The sequence below is a fragment of the Tachyglossus aculeatus genome, chromosome 16 (genome assembly GCF_015852505.1).
Source record: "Tachyglossus aculeatus isolate mTacAcu1 chromosome 16, mTacAcu1.pri, whole genome shotgun sequence".
Taxonomy (NCBI): domain Eukaryota; kingdom Metazoa; phylum Chordata; class Mammalia; order Monotremata; family Tachyglossidae; genus Tachyglossus; species Tachyglossus aculeatus.
In genome coordinates, this window is record NC_052081.1 from 45,073,553 (window position 1) to 45,090,045 (window position 16,493).

At 51.9% G+C, this 16,493-nt stretch overlaps 1 protein-coding gene across 3 annotated transcripts in view; it reads left to right on the forward strand.

Moving 5' to 3' along the window:
- MACF1 (microtubule actin crosslinking factor 1) overlaps nt 1-16,493 on the forward strand; it is a 337,049-nt gene that overhangs the window by 198,867 nt on the left and 121,689 nt on the right. For 2 of the 3 annotated variants that reach the window (XM_038758002.1, XM_038758003.1), the window contains exons 30-35: nt 726-809; nt 1,144-1,251; nt 2,163-2,261; nt 2,651-2,794; nt 3,034-3,122; nt 4,275-4,410. In XM_038758002.1, coding sequence (XP_038613930.1) covers nt 726-809; nt 1,144-1,251; nt 2,163-2,261; nt 2,651-2,794; nt 3,034-3,122; nt 4,275-4,410 — 660 coding nt within the window. Of the gene's footprint in view, nt 1-725; nt 810-1,143; nt 1,252-2,162; nt 2,262-2,650; nt 2,795-3,033; nt 3,123-4,274; nt 4,411-7,119; nt 12,541-14,342; nt 14,493-15,095; nt 15,312-15,447; nt 15,598-16,493 lie in introns of all 3 variants that reach the window. The other variant, XM_038758001.1, reaches the window with a different exon arrangement.

Here is a 16,493-nt window from a genome sequence, read left to right on the forward strand (position 1 = left end):
ATTTATTGAGCGCTTACTGTGTGCAGAGCACTGTACTAATCAATCAGTCGTATTTATTGAGCGCTTACTGTGTGCAGAGCACTGTACTAAGCGCTTGGGAAGTACAAGTTGGCAACATATAGAGATGGTCCCTACCCAACAACGGGCTCACAGTCTAGAAGGGGCACAATAATGCGTTTCGTCAGAGCTGAAAATGTTATGGGGATAGAAAGAGGAAGTGTGGTCCAGTGGAAAGAGCATGGGAATGGGAATCAAGAGACCTGGGTAGTATTTCCAGCTCTGCCAATGGTCTGCTGGGATTGGTGGGTAAATCGCCTAATCTCTCAGTGCCATCAGCTTATTCCTGAGGGCTAACGTGACCATTGCACAGCAGTGCCCTAATTAATTAGGTTTTCATCGATTGCAGTCTACGAATAGCGGCCTGAAGAGAAAGACAAGGTAAAGTCCTATTCAGTGAACTTGCTGGAGGTTCATAACCAATCACTTGTAAACTGGGACAAAATAGATTAGATTGGGAGCCCCATGAGAAGCAGGCTGTGCCTGATCTGATTATTATCATGCATCTATCCCAGTGCTTCTCAAACAATAAGTGTGCATGCCATTATGTCTTTATTAGAAGAAGAAGAAGAAGTAGAAGAAGCCAGTGTGATCCTGTGACTGGGGGAGAAGGAGAAACTCCTTCATTTGTAGCCACTTTTCTAATAAACGATGAAATTCTGTTCCAGGCTTTGGTAGCGGAAATTGAGAGGAATCAGGCCAAGCTGGACCAGTGTCAAAAGTTCTCTCAGCAATATTCCACCACTGTAAAGGTAACTACCCCCAAAAAACTCTCTCTCTTCTCTCTCTTCTCTCTCTCTCTCTCTCTCTCTCTCTCTCTCTCTCTCTCTCTCTCTCTCTCTCTCTCCCCCACCCCCCCCCCCGCCCCCCACACCCCCATGCTGTGGGAAAGCAGCTTGGGTTAGAGAGGTCACTAGCCTTGAGATGGAAACCCACCAAGGGGTTTTCATGAAGATATTTCCTTGACAGACTGGAGTCGAAAGGCTTTCTCATGAGAATGCCTCTCACCTGTTCGGGGTGGGAATCGGGATCGAGGAAGCTGAAAGTGAAATCTCTCAATGACCGTTCTGTTTCTTTTCCCTTCAGGACTACGAGCTCCAGCTGATGACGTACAGGGCCTTTGTGGAATCCCAGCAGAAATCGCCCGGGAAACGGCGTCGCATGATCTCATCTTCGGATGCCATCACCCAAGAGGTGGGAAATCCGTCTCTCACTCAGAGGGAGCGGGGCCTCCATCACTAATCAATGAGTCGATAGAATTTATCGAGCACCTGCTGTGGGCAGAGGGCTTGGGAGGGGACGATAGAGTTAGGAGGGATGATCCCTGCCCTCACGGGGCTGACAGTCTAGCAGAGTGTGGGAGGGAAGCACAAGGCAGTTATCCTTTTGCCTCTTCAGTCAATCAACCAGTGGTATTTATCGAGTGCTTACTGGGTGCAGAGCACTGTACTAAGCGCTTGAGAAAGTACAAGCTGAGAAGCAGCGTGGCGTAGTGGGTAAAACTCAGGCCTAAGAGTCAGAAGGTCATGGGTTCTAATCCCTGCTCTGCCACTTGTCTGCTAGGTGACCTTGGTCAAGTCAGTTCACTTCTCCGTGCCTCAGTTACCTCATCTGTTAAGTGGGGATTGAGACTGTGAGCCCCATATGGGACAGGAACTGTATCCAACCCGATTTGCTTGTATCCATCCCAGTGCTTAGTACAGTGCCTGGCACAGAGTAAGCGCTTAATAAATACCGCAATTATTGTCTTCTAGACTGTAAGCCAAATTATTTATTGCTGAATTGTACTTTCCAAGCACTTAGTATAGTGTTCTGCACACATAAGTGCACGACAGAGGAAGTATATCCGATCACTGCCCACAAGGAGCTTACAGTCTGCTGGGGAGAAGACAGGTATTAAAATAGATTAGGGACAGGAGAAGTAGTAGAGAATTAGACTATTTACATAAGTGCTGTGGGGCTGCTGTGAGTCTCAAAATATATAAGGGGCACACAGCCAAGTTCTCTTCTGAAGAGGAAACCCAGCCAAGCAGAAGCGTCCATCTGCCTGCCCTTCCTACTCTCTCTGGAGGTCTCACTCAGCTCTCTCACTCTCCTGATTGCAGTTCATGGATTTGAGGACACGATACACGGCACTGGTGACCTTAACGACCCAGCACGTGAAGTATATTAGCGACGCGCTCCGGCGGCTCGAGGAAGAGGAGGTGAGCACGGTCCAGGTCTGACTCCAGGGTAACCCAAAACTCCGCCAGCGTGGGGAAACAGCATGGGCGAGAATCTCAGGGGGTGGTCCCCAGGCCTGGCTCTGTGACCTTGGACAAGTCACGAGCCTTCCAGGTCTCCATTCCCACACTCGTGAAATGGAGTCAGTTGTGAAAATGGGATGGTTGCATGGGAAGTATTCTGACCTCCTTGGGGGTTTTGGATCCCAAACTGGCAGTGTCCTACCCTATTGCTTCCTCCCTTCTGTTGGGCTCTAGCAAGCCAAACTCCTGGAGATGCCGTGTATTACACCAAGGGTCCACCTTGTCTTGGTTCCAGCACTCTCTGACCTCCTCGTTCTAGCAATGTCCTCCTCCTTTTCCCGTTTTAGAAAGTGGTAGAAGAGGAGAAGCAAGAAAACGTGGAGAAGGTGAAGGAACTCCTGGGCTGGGTGTCTAGTCTGGCACAGACCACCCAAGGAAAAACCAAAGGCAGAGAACTAACAGACATCAAAAAATCCATCTCCGAACAACAGGTGAGTGAGACGACCCCTTCTGTTTCCCCTCACCCCTTTCCGGTTCTTCACACCCAATGAAAAACACAGAATTGTAGGACTAACAGGAATCTTCACCAGGATATGAACCATCCCCTGCTCGTATATCATAAATCAGAATTCTCCTGACAAAGCTCAGCTTCCCGCTTTGTCCCACTCGGTGCATCTGGGAGCCCTTTTGAAGCTCCTTTGTTCACTTCCTTCTGGCCGTTTTTCCGTAGGCTGTTTCTGAGGAGCTGGCGATGAAAAAGGAGCAGATCTCCGACGCCATCAAAACGGCCCAGATCTTCTTGGCCAAACATGGCCACAAGTAAGTACTGGGCGGCTTGCTGCTCGAGGCCGGGGAGGGGAAACAGGGAATCAGGGAGGGAATCATAACCATAATTGTGGTTACGCAAATAGAAAAGCCATTCGGGGTCAGCCGGTCAGCAAGTCTGTAATGACCACCAAAGGGACATCGAACCAGGGAACATGTTAGAGAGCAGGCATGGAGTTGCCCTCAGAGACCACCCGTTTGAGCAGACAGTTCACGTAAACATGCGGAGGTAGAAATATTGTAATTTCAAAAATGAGCTGTGGGGACGGAGTCTTTCTCTGGTGTGGGTTAAGCAGGATAAGTTTCTTGAATAAGATGGGACTTGATCTGGAGGAAGGCCATCCCTGAAACTACTTTCAGTTGCCTCCTTCCCTTCACTCTGTATATCAAGCAATCAGTCAGTGCTATTTACTGAATGCTTGGGAGAGTACAACACAACAGAGTTTGTTGACATGTTCTCTGCCCATAAGGCACTTATTATCTAAAGGGGAAGACAGACATTAAAATAAATGTTCTGTCCGTATGGGCCATGGGGTTGAGGGTGGACTGAATATCAAGGGCTCAAAGGGTACAGATCCATGTACGAAGGCGATGCAGAAGGGAGAGGGAGTAGGAGAAATGAAGGCTTAGTTGGGGAAGGCCTCTTGGAGGAGATGTGATTTTAATAAGGCTTTAAGGGTGGAGAGAGCGGTAGTCTTTCGTATCCAAAAGGGAGAGGGAATTCCAGGCTAGAAGGATGTGGGCAGGAGGTCAGTGGTGAAATAAATGAGATGTCTAGTGGTGAAATAAATGAGATCGAGGTACAGTGAAGTTGGCATTAGAGGAGCAAAGTGTGGAGGCTGAGCTATAGTTGTAATCTTTTTAAAGTCAGGGAGATTCTCCGAATCTAGTCTAGAATCCAGATTCTAAGTCTGGTGTAAAGAAATCTCATTTGGGTTCCGTAGGCTATCAGACTTCGGGGTCGCTGAAGAAAATAGATTGGGTCCCTCATCCAGGAAGAGGATGCCACCCCCAGGCTAAAGGAACCAGCCCTTTCCCATGCCATCAGTTTGCAGTTCCCAAGTAGTAAATTCTAGAGTCCCAGGAAGCAGCGTGAAAGCTGTTCTCGGACTTGTTTAAGAGCTTGTCGTGCTCCCCACCCTGCAGACTGTCAGACCAGGAAAAGGAGCAGATCTCTGAGCAGCTGGATGCCCTGAAGGAGACTTACCATCAGCTCTGCGATAGCTCTGCCGATCAGCTCCAGCAACTTCAGAGCCAGTTGGCCCAGGAAACAGAACAAAAGGTAGAAACGGGTTCCATCCGGTGCCACCTGGCTGCATCCTCGTGGGGCATGAACGAGGCATGGCCGGTTGGGTGTCTGGCGACCACCACTAGTTGACCTTGACTTTGAACCCCTCATTAGCAACCTTTCGTCTACGTTCCGCCCCGGGATCCTGTGACGTACCTGTCGGTCAGCGGCGGTGAGGCGCAGGGCCCTGAGGGAAGGCTCTCTAGGTGTGGGGCAATCACTTTCTAGGGGCCAGGGAAAGAAGACAGCGGGTAGCAGCGGGGTGGATCGGGCCACCTTGTCCTGTGCCTGCGTCTGAGTCACCGAGCGTTAAGAGGATCCAGGGTTACTCAATGGCATTTTTAATTACCAAAAGCCAGACAGAACTGTGCCACGGGGTTCATGCCAAGGGGACAGCTTACCAGCCAGGTTGTCTGAGTCGTCGGCGTCTCTCTGGGGAAGGGTCGCCTGCAGCAGATTGAAGGAGACCTATCACTCACTGAGACGCTGGGTCCCTCTTTCCCACACTGTCCTCCCATCTCCTCACAGCTTCCATTCCATGTTGATCTCATGTGTCAGGCAAAATGAGTCAAAATGCCCGTGAGCATGACACTCCCGGATACACATATGTGTGTATGTAAGCGTACTTGTACCATATATACATGTGTCTGATGGATTTTATATACATATATTTATATGTGCGTCTGTTTGCCCGCTCGGTTCCTTTGTTGTGAAACAGCGGCCAGTTTGGGCAGGATTTGGGGGTGGGCAAGAGTCTAGCTGATTTGGCCTGGGAGTTCTGATTCAAAAAGGAATGTGGGAACGATTGAATTTCCTCTACGTGGGGGACCCCCTGGGTTGCCCTATGTTTAGCGCCTGAAAGAGAATTTGCGGGGGCCATCCCAAATCCGGAGGGCAGTGAACTGACCACTGACCCCCCTGAAAGGAAAGGCTCCAGCATTCCTGCAGGCCACCCAATGGGGAAGAGAGGAACCGAAAAATGCCCCCCGTAGGGCTGGTTATGGGGCAGAGTCAGTCTCCCTGCCACGGCCAAGTTGCTTCACCATCAAAGGGAGCCCGCGGAGAGTTTTAACATTTGCTTGCTGAGAACTGATTCTCACCACGGAGGGTTGTAAAATGGACCAAGAAAACAGACCAACCCGATGGGCAAAAAGTTGCCGAGCGCCAACCCACTGAGCATGATGTGTTCTCCCTGTACCGTTTGCGTGTCCCATGTGAAGTATTGTTCTGATTAACTGACATCCTTGCTTACAAAGTTTCACTAACCCTCCGGAGTTTAAACACAATCGCACAAAGGGAAAAAGAGGACGACCTGTGTGGGGTTCTTTTGTTTGGCACAAACCAAACGGTCGCATGCTGGACGCTAACCCCAAGCTTACACTGTGTGTGCGATACGGCTGAGCTGCTCCGTAAAGGCTCTGTCTCTTAGCTGCTCCGAGCGCAACCCTGCCAAGTTGGGTAAGTGAAAGCCTTTTACGTTTTCCTCTCCCTCTGTCTCCCTGTGCCGGTTCAGGATCTTTAAGAACACGTGAGGTCTTTAGGTCCAGCAGAGACATTGCGGAGGCCGAGGTCCCAGTTTCCAACTGCCTGCCCACTCTCTAGGATGATTAGGCCGAATCGGGGAGTTGGTTACGCTTGGCCCTTTCTTTAAGCGGGTTCCCTGTGTCCTTTCTTCTGGGCCCCTACCGCGTGTGGGAGACATATGGGAGCCTCGAATCGAACTTCTTCCATCTATCACCAGCCTAGGCTTCTGGGTGTCTTGGGACGACGCTTTTCCAAGAGGACCTTGGAGATCTTTGAAATGGCCATCAAAAGCTAGGGCCGCCCCAACTTCCGTAACCTTTTCGAATGTCCCTCTGGGTGCTATCCTGTCTGGGAATCCCGATGACCACTACCCTCCAGCCCCGCCCCAGCAGCTTCTTCTAGGTTTCTCTGCATCGTCGCCCGCTAGTGCTGCTTTAATCTCACTAGCCTCAGTGAGGGTGGTGAGGGTTGGTGGAGGGAAGCCCGGTGCTGGCAATGACCAGCGTGGCTGTCCCCAGTTGCTGCCAGCCCTGGGTGTACAGGTGGAGGATGGGTTTGGTTCACAGCTTTCCCACTGGGCTCGCTCTGCCCCTTATTGCACGGATGCCACAGCTACTGCTGTTTCCAGAACTCTCCAGGGAAACCTCCCCTCCCCCACCGTCATGATCCCACTGCAGTGGACATTGCAAACCCACCGGGTCAAGAGCCGCCTGCATGAGGGGCCGGGTTGGTGGAGAAATGAAAGCTGCATGGGGTTTCGGTTGCCTCTGGGTTTGTGTGTGTGTGTGTGTGAGAGAGAGAGAGAGAGAGAGAGAGAGTGTGAGTGAGTGAGAGAACTCACCTGAGAAATGTCCATCTTGACACTTTTGCTGCTTGCTGCTTGCCGGTGGTGTGGATGGTGGATTTTCTGTCTGTCACTCTGACACTGCTGCAGGGGTCAAGCAGAGCCTCAGACCCCAAACAATAAGGGGATAGGAAGCGTTTCCCTAGTTTTGCCCCGTAAGTGCATGTCCCATATTTTGGGATCTGCTCTGCAGTCTGGGTCTGTCTTAAGAAGGAAGCAGAGATGACCCTAGTTTGGCTCATTCGGATTCCCCCTAGTTCCCTAAGTGAGTCTCTTCTTCTCCCCTCTCGTTGGGCCTCGGGCTTAATTTTCTCTATTCTCTGTCTCCATTTCAGGGAAGTGGAACGGTTGCCGGGGTGATTGATTTAGGCACAGTGGAGATATTTCCTATCTTCAGGGCCATGCAGAAGGGGCTCATAGACCAAGACACGGGGCTGGTGCTGCTGGAGGCTCAAGTTATCACGGCTGGCCTGGTTGTCCCGGAGACCAATGAGACCCTGTCGTTAGAGGCCGGCCTGGCCCGGAACATCATCGATCAGCAGACGCTCCGGTCGCTTCGAGAACTGCAAGAGGCATTTTTGGCGATGAACACGAGCGCCCAGGGCCCACTCTTCCTTCCCGTTGTGGCAGCTGTCGGGGAGGGGAGGATCTCCGAGAACATCGGCCTGAAGATCCTAGAAACTCACCTGGCAACCGGGGGCTTCCTCCTCGCCCCCGGCGGGGACCGGATGAGCCTGGACGAGGCCCTTCACAGAGGCCTCATCCCGGCACTGCTGCACTCCAAGTTGGAGGCCCGCCTGAGGTCCCGCAAGAACCTGATAGACCCCAACACGGCCGAGAAAGTCAGCCTGGCGGATCTGACGGGGAGGTGCGTCGTCCACGGGGACACCGGACTTAGGCTTCTGCCCATCAAACAGCTGGCAGGCGGGACGGTGAGCCTGAAGTCCGGCAGGAAAGTCAGCCTCTTCCGGGCTGTCCAGGAGGGGCTGATCGATCGGCAGGTCACCATCCGCCTGCTGGAAGCCCAGCTGCTGGCCGGGGGCATCGTGGACCCCAGGACAGGGCACAGGCTCACGGCGGAGGAGGCCGTGAGGCAGAATCTGATCGATCAGGACATGGCCTGCGCCATCCTTGTCAGGCAGGTGCAGAGAGGGGGTGTCATCGACCCTGTCACGGGGCAGAGGCTGACCATCGATGAGGCCGTGGGGAAGGAGCTGGTGGCCTCCCGGAGAGCCCTGGTCATTCTGGAGTCCCTGTGGTCCTTCATGGGACTGCTGTGGCCCGAGTCAGGGGAGATCCTCCCTCTTGCCAACGCCCTGGAACAAGGTCTCCTGTCGACGGAGTTAGTTTGGGAGATCCTTGGTAACCGGCGATCCATCCAGGCCCTTTACAGACCACCCTCTCCCGGACTGCTGACGTGGAAGGAAGCGGTCGAGAAAGGAGTCCTGGACAGAAATGCCATCGATAGGTTAAAGGCTGTCCGCATCCCCGACGTGATACCCAGGCTGCAACTGGCAGACTCCCCAGCTGGGGCCAAGCCTGGCATCAGTGCCCCAGCGCCCACCCCGCCGTCTGGGGAAGATCAAGATGGAGGCTGTCCGAAGAGCGAGGACGAGAAACTGATATTTCATCTGATGACCCACAGCTACATCAACGCACACGACGGGCACCGCCTGCTGCTGGTGGATGAGGAGCTTTATCAGGCTCTCACACCGAGCCAGAAAGGCGAATCGGGAACTCCCGGGCTAGAAATGTGCGAAACCAGGCGCCAGAGGCCTTGGGCTCCTGAGGATGTGAAAGACCCAGTGCAGGTGAGAAGCCCCGGCCCCTGCGATGATGTGACCGCAGCGCCACTGGCTTGTCAAATGACCTCTGCGAGAGAGAATTCCCGGGAGGAGCAGTCACGGGAAAGCAGAAAGACCCTGTTAGAAATGGCAGCGGAACCTCTCGAGGGTCGTGGAAAGATCCCGTTGCCAAGAGATGAAGAATTGAAAAGCCGTAGCTCTCACACATCTGAGAGCATAATTGAAGCTGAATCGGAGCCACGAAGGGAACGATCTGGAGCTGATAGAGATCAAATGGAAACATCTTCAAGTGGAGGCTCCTTAAAGGCCACCACCGGAATCGGCCTGACCGCAGACCCCAAGGAGACAGTGGCACCACAGTCATCAAGCCACCAAGATCCCGCACCTGCTGAGCTACGTGACGATCAACGGAAGGAATTCAGAGAGATAGAGAGCCTATCCAAAAGAGGAGCAGCACGTGTTGCAGATGAAAAAGAAGGTAACCCAGTGAATTCCCTCAGTGAAGAGGCAGGATTCCAGCTCGGGAGAGCGCCGAATCCAGAATCCAAAGCTAAGTCAGAAGATGATGCGGATGACCTGCTGGGAAAAGAGCATCCGGGGGATGTGTCAGTCACAAGAGGAGTAAAAGAGCGCCTTAAGACGGAAACCCAGAAACCAGTTTGGAAAATAAAAAGGGAGAAAAAGTCAAGAGGTACTGGGTCCCAGGAAGAAAAGAAGGAAGGGAGAGACCCACTGGATTCTCGTGGGTGCTCTCCGTTAACCAAACATCCATCAGAACCGAGTGAAGAAGCTACCTTGAAGCTATTGTCAGCACAGCTCCAAGAAGGCGGTATCTTTCACGAACAGACCGGTCAGAAGCTCCTTCTCAACGAAGCCATCGCCCGAGGAGTAGTATCTAGCCACACGGCAGTGAAGCTCATGGGTAAGCTGAAGATGTTCAGGGGATTCTTTGACTCTCAGACCCTTGAGTCGTTGACGACCGAAGACGTGATCGCTGAAGGCCTAATGGATGAGAAACTTCTCAAGAAGGTACTCACATCCGACAAAGCTGTAAGTGGAGTCCTTGACCCCCACACGAACACCGTCCACTCGGTGAAGAAGGCGATGGAAATCGGCCTTCTGGACAAGGAGACGGCCTTGAGACTCTTAGAGGGTCAGGTGGTCACCGGTGGAATCGTTGACCTGAAGCGAGGCAAAAAGATCTCAGTGACTTTGGCCACCAACCTCGGCCTGGTGGACAGCGAGGAACAGGAAGAGCTCAGCAGGCTGGAGAAAGCCGCTAAAGGCAGAGGGGCCGATCACCCGACCAGGCAACGGCTCATTGGCCTACAGATGGAAACCAACGGAATTATGGATCCAAAATCCAAGTCCCCTTTGACGGTTGTCCATTCTATCAAGGCAGGGCTTCTGGAGAGAGAGGAAGCCGTTCGTCTCTTGGCTCAACAGGTGGCAGATGGAGGGATCATTCACCACCCGTCTGGGATGAGGCTTTCGGTAGAAAACGCGGTCAAACACGGCTTGATTGATGAAGACTTAGCCCAGAAGCTCCAGGAAGTCGAGGACACGTGTCTTGGTCGGGCTTTTCATCCGGAAACAGAAGTACCGATTTCTCTGCCTCAGGTGGAAGCACTAGATCTCGTAACCCCAGATTTTCCAAAGGAGGCCCAGAGCGGAAGCTTGGCGGATCCCATTGCGGGCCAAAGCCTGACCTCGTCTGAAGTTCCGAAGGGAGGACTGTTATCTGAATCTGATGGGAGTGAGGCAGTGCTGCCTTCAGAAGCGAAACAAGGGCTTTTAGACCCTGAGGACAGCTTGCTGGTGCCCTATTCAGATTTTGTCAAGAAGTGTAAGATTGACGTTACGTCTGGCCAGAGGTATCTGGAAATAAGGCCCTCCGTGGACTTCAGCCATGCTCTGGGCCAGAGGCTGTCTCCAGTATCTGCTCTGAAACAGGAGTCAGGGGGTGAAGAAAAGATCAGAGGAATTGCGTCTCGGCAATTGTCGACCAGAGGAAGGCTTGACGAAGGTAGTGGCCGAAGGTTAGCTCTTCAGGAAGCTGCTGAAAGTGGATTAATTAGTCCCAAGTCATCAGTGATGGTTAAAATTGGGATCATTGGGTCAGGTGGCAGTTTCCAAGTGGAAAAGCCAGGAGGAGTTGAAGCAGGTGACTTGCAGAATGGATTGGCTGAGTGCTACCAAGCTCTTGAAGTGAGTCCTGATGAAGGCCAGGAGGAAGCAGAGGGTTCGTGGTTAAGTGAAAGTCGTCACGCGGAGGGAAAGCGAAAAGTGAAGATTACTGAAGGTGGTCAGGAAACAGGCTGCTTAAATAGGACTGCTAAGGGGCTGAAAGTAAGGGGAAGTTCATCTAAGTTAGTTTCAGTGACTCAAGGTCAGAGGGGACAGGATGGTCAGGGCCCAGTGGGCGGGGTAAGTCCTCAGCCTCTCAAAGCTTCAGGGAGGCAGCCTGACTCCAAAACTCAGAGCGTAAGTGTAAGAAGCATCGAGCCTCCAAGTCCTGGAATCGTGGAAGCCCTCGGCCAGACCCAAAGGAGAACGACAGAAGGGAAGCCAACAAAGGAAGAGGGTAAAGAGCCAAAAGTTACGCCAGGGGAAATAAACCAGCAATTGCAGCAGGTCTTAAAGGAACAAAACTCTCCTCCAGTTTCAGATTCCAAAGTCATGAGAAAATACAGAGGAGGATTGGCTTCTGAGGACCAGCAGCCAAACCTTGAAGCTCCCTGCCGGGATTCATCTGTTGAGTTGCCGAGTGACCCGAGAGCTCTTCCTGAGAGAGGGAAGGAGCCAAGTGCCGAGGGAGACGTGAGGAGGTGTGAATCAGTCCTTCTTCCTGCTGAAAAGCAACCCCAGGAGACTCCCTCCAGGGAAGCCAGATGTGAATCGGTCTGTGGTATAAATCTCAAACCCAAGGGCGTAACAGTTCAAGAAATATCCGGGGATCTGGGTGTCTCTTTTACTTTTCAGGCAGAGAAAATATCTACCCACAGCTCTCTGGCTCCTCCCAGGCCCCTAGAAACAGCTGGAGGGGCAGGCCGAGATTCGAGCTTCGTCATGACTTTCAAACCAGAAGGGAAGTCATTCCATGGAGTAACTGACCCACTCCTAGGGGAGTCAGATTCTCATGAGACTCTAAGATCTGGGATGTCGTCGTTCCAAAAAACTGCTCGAGAAGAAGCCCAAGATCCAGTGTCATCGCAAACTCATAAACCAGGGCTGTCACCCCAAGTGATTCCCAAACACGGAGCAAGAGGTAACCGAGACCCCTGTATTTCTTCCCGACCCAAAGATAGGAAAGCTCTGGAATTCTCAGAGTCCCATAAGTCTGAAGGAAAGTCTCTCCAAGGTGCAGCTTTTAACTCTGAAGGGGACCGGAGCTCTGTAACGCTTAAAGCAGAAGAAAGTGCAGGACCAGGCCTGGGGAAAGCCAGCTCTCTGGGATGGCCAGGAGCAGGGACCCTCTTTGGGTTGAGTGGAGAGGACAGGGGGAGTGCCAACGAAATCCATAAGAACCAGGAAGGCACTATCCAGAAAACTGTTGGAGTGAACATCTCCAGTCCAGCACCCTCCCTCGGGGTCCCAGCAGAGGGACGGGCCCACCGAGAGGGCCCCAAGGCTGCTCAGGACTCCCCAGGAACTCACGGGGGATCAACCAGAGTTGACAGTGCCTCTGAACCCTTCACACCCGAAGTCCCATCCCAGGTTGTGGCCGGAAGAGACTTCCCAGTTCCTCTCCCATCTAAGAAAGGGATCCCCCACAAGGCAAATGATGACAAAGAGACCAGCCTGAGGCCTTCTCGGACCATCCACCCAGAAGAGAAGACCCCACAAGAAATGCCCCCCAAGATCTCCGGAGCTGACCAAGCTCTCTCTCTACCTGCACCCAAGAGAGAGAGAGGCCAGGACTCCAGCCAAGAACCCACTGTAACCACCAGAGTAAGTCTTTACTTTCTAGTGGGGGGTCTTTACCGGCCTGAGTAGGCGTTACGAACCTTTAGAGCAGCTGGAGATGCTCTGAGGTTTGGAACTTTCCCCCGGCTCATGTAAAGAGTGCTGTTGTACTCTGCCAAGGGCTTAGCACAGTGCTGTGTGCACAGTAAGCACTCAATAAATACCATTGATTAATCGTTGAAGTTCTGTAAGCTCCATGTGGGTGGGGATCAGCTGTACTCTTGTAATAATAATTATAATAGCATTTATTAAGCGCTTACTACGTGCAAAGCACTGTTCTAAGCGCTGGGGAGGTTACAAGGTGATCAGGTTGTCCCACGGGGGGCTCACGGTCTTCATCCCCATTATACAGATGAGGTAACTGAGGCCCAGAGAAGTTAAGTGACTTGCCCAAAGTCACCCAGCTGACAACTGGCAGAGCTGGGATTTGAACCCATGACCTCTGACTCCAAAGCCCGTGCTCTTTCCACTGAGCCACGGTGCTTCTCTACTCTCCCAAGTGCTTAGTGCCGTGCTCTGCACACAGTAAGCGCTCATTCAATCCCCTCGATTGGTTGAGTCAGCGGCCTAAAGGACTGGTGGGTTAGAAGTGAATCGGAACTGGATTGGAAAAGTTGGGTAGGAGCTGCTAGCAGTCTGAGAGAAAATATGTGCTAGAAAGTAATCAAAAAGGGCAATTGTGAATTTCTGATCTCTGGAGCAGTTGGTGAGGTCACGTGACGTTGCGGTGGTTTGAGGCAAATTGGGCCATTTGCCCAATTAAGTACCTTGGAAACTAAAGGAAAGATGGGGATTTCCTCCTAAATAAAAGAAATCAATCGTGTCCATTGAGTGCTTAGTATTTGCAGTGCACTGTCTAAAGTGCTTGGGAATCTACAGTAAAACAGAATTCATCGACACATTCCTGGCCCACAACGAGTTTATAGTCTACAGGGGGCTTTTCCCCAGGGGGCCCCTACCCCTGGTCTTCTCGACCCAGTGGTCAGTTTGCCACCCAAGACTAAGACCCTCCCCACCCCCGCAAGAATTAGGTAACTCAATCCTGGACCGGCCAGCCATGCCATTCATTCAGTCGTATTTATTGAGTGCTTACTCTGTGCAGAGCACTGTTTAGCCTGTCCCGCTGTCGCCCCCCGGCCCACGTCCTCCCCCTGGCCTGGAATGCCCTCCCTCCACACATCCGCCATCCCCATTTTGCAGATGAGGGAACTGAGGCCCAGAGAAGTGAAGTGATTTGCCCAAAGTCCCACAGCTTACAAGTGGCAGAGCTGGGATTTGAACTCGTGACTCACTCCCCTCAAAGCCCTACTGAGAGCTCACCTCCTCTAGGAGGCATTCCCACACTGAGCCCCCTCCTTCTTCTCCCCCTCCTCCCCCTCCCCATCCCCCCGCCTTACCTCCTTCCCCTCCCCACAGCACCTGGATATATGTATATATGTTTGTACATATTTATTACTCTATTTTATTTGTACATATTTATTCTATTTTATTTTAATATGTTTTGTTTTGTTGCCTGTCTCCCCCTTCTAGACTGTGAGCCCACTGTTGGGTAGGGACCGTCTCTAGATGTTGCCGACTTGGACTTCCCAAGCGCTTAGTACAGTGCTCTGCACACAGTAAGCGCTCAATAAGTACGATTGAATGAGTGAATGAATGAATGAATGAATGAATGCCAGGCCACACTGAAAAAGACTCAGAGTCACCCCTTGCCCCTCTCTGCACCAACGAAATTGCCCATCTCATGGAGTTTTTTTCTTGTCTCCCTCTTTCCCTCCCTCCCTCCACAGACAGTGTACAGCCGACAGCTCTGTCTGGAGCACGATGAGCAGCTGGTTTCCTATCTCTCTCGTCTCCGGGACATCGAGATGAGGGCGAAACAGATCCAGCCGGCTGAGCTAAACGTGGCTCAGCTTCAAGATCTGCTGCGTCAGGCTGAGGTGAGTTCCAGAGTCTCCCTGCCCGGCATTCTGACCTCCACTGAGCTCTCTTAATCAATCAGTGGTATTTATCGAGTGCTTACTGTGTGCAGAGCACTGTACTGAGCGCTTGGGAGAGGTCAATATTAGAGTTGGTAGACACATGAGGACTTGGGCTGGCAACATCTGAATTGTTAGGCCTCCATTTCCCTTCAACCTGGCAGAAAGGTAGAAATGGATCGATCCATTCCACTTAGAGAATCCTTGGGGAATAAGGGACCTCCAGAGGTCATTTAGGCCCTCCCCCGTCTCCAGTCAGGTCGGTGCTTTCATTTTCATTATTTAACCGCACAGTAAAGATTCCCCTTCTTATTGCGTTCCCGTTGTGGACATTCACAGAGAGTGAAAGCCAGAAGAAGAGCAAGTATGAAGTACCAAGCTTCACCAACCCATTAGGACCAAACACCTAAACAAATACTTGAGTGTTCAGATGACTATATAATAAATAAATAAATGAAAATAGAGCCTTGCTGAGTACAGCTCAGATCTCTTTCTTCACTTGAAACTGTCAGGGGGCCAAGTGAGCGCTTTGGTTCCGGAGTTAATTCTCCCTTCTTCTGCCAGGCCCTGGATGGGGAACTGAGCAACCTGTCCGCCCTAGTGAGCCGGGAGCTGGAAGCCGTGGGCCAGATTGTGGCCAACCAGCCCCAGGAAGTCCCCGCCCAGCTGCTGAAGGCCCTGGAAAAAGACGCCAAGAACCTCCAAAAATCCTTCAGCTCCGTGAGCGACACGTTGAGCTCAAGGTTGCTCAACCTCCGGAGCGTGGCGGAAGCCGAGAGGGTAAGCAACGCCCCCACCCCCAACTCCCTGCTCATTGAGTGAGTTTCTGCCTCGGTTTGAGTTGTTCCTGTTGTAAGCTTTTAGCCGGGGCCGGGGGAGGGTGGCCCCATGAGTCAACTCTGGCCTTCGTTTTCAGGGTAAAGTCATGGAGCAACATGAAAAGCTCCAAGAAAAATTGCACACGCTGGCGGCCTGGGTCAGCGATACACACAGCTCCCTGGACGGCAGGGCGCCTGTCACGGGATTGGACACATCCAGCCTGAACCGTTGTCTCCAGCAGTATGAGGTAAACGCAGCCTCCCCTTGGATGATCTCATGGGGAAAGTGCCGGGGATGGCAGGAGGGGAGAGGGCCTCTGATCTATCTTTGGGATCAGAGTGATTTTTCTACCCCTGGGATGGGGCCAATTCTCCACATTTTTCAAGCCTCTAGGAAGTCTAGGAAGGGAAGCAGCGTGACCTTGTGAATGAAGCGGGATTCTAACCCCAGCTCACCGACTTACTTGCCTGTCGTGTGACATTGAGCAAGTCACGTCACTTCTCGGGGCCTCAGCTCCTTTAACTGCAAAACGGGGATTCAGTACCTGTGCTCCCCATTACTTAGACTCTGAGCCTCACGTGGGTTAGAGACTGTATTCAGCCTGATTCACTTGGACCTAGAACAGTGCGACACATAGTAAGTGCTTAATGAGTACCATAAAAAAAAAATCCAATGAGCCCCAGCATGACTTCACATTTAAGGGCTTAGTACAGTGCTCTTCACACCGTAAGCGCTCAATAAATACGGCTGAATGAATGAATGAAGGGCTGGAATCAGCTGGGTTTTATCTCTCTTTCTGCTTAAAAATAAATACGTCTGGAGCGCCAGATTAATGGGAAAACCCCGGTGTCAGTCAATCAATCAGTGGTATTTATTGAACGCTTAATGCGTGCGGAGCACTGTACTTAGAAAAATGCAGTATAAAAGAGCGGACAGACACAGTCCCTGCCCATAAGGAACTTGTGTACGCTGCACACTGTAAATGCTCAGTAAATACCATAGATTGATTAACTGTAAGCTCTCTGAGGACAGGGAACGTGTCGACTCTGTTGTAATGGGCTCTGCACAGAGTAAGTGCTCGATAAATACCATTGATTGAATAGGTTGATTGAATCGGGGCCCTAGAGAGAAGCCCAGGCTGTC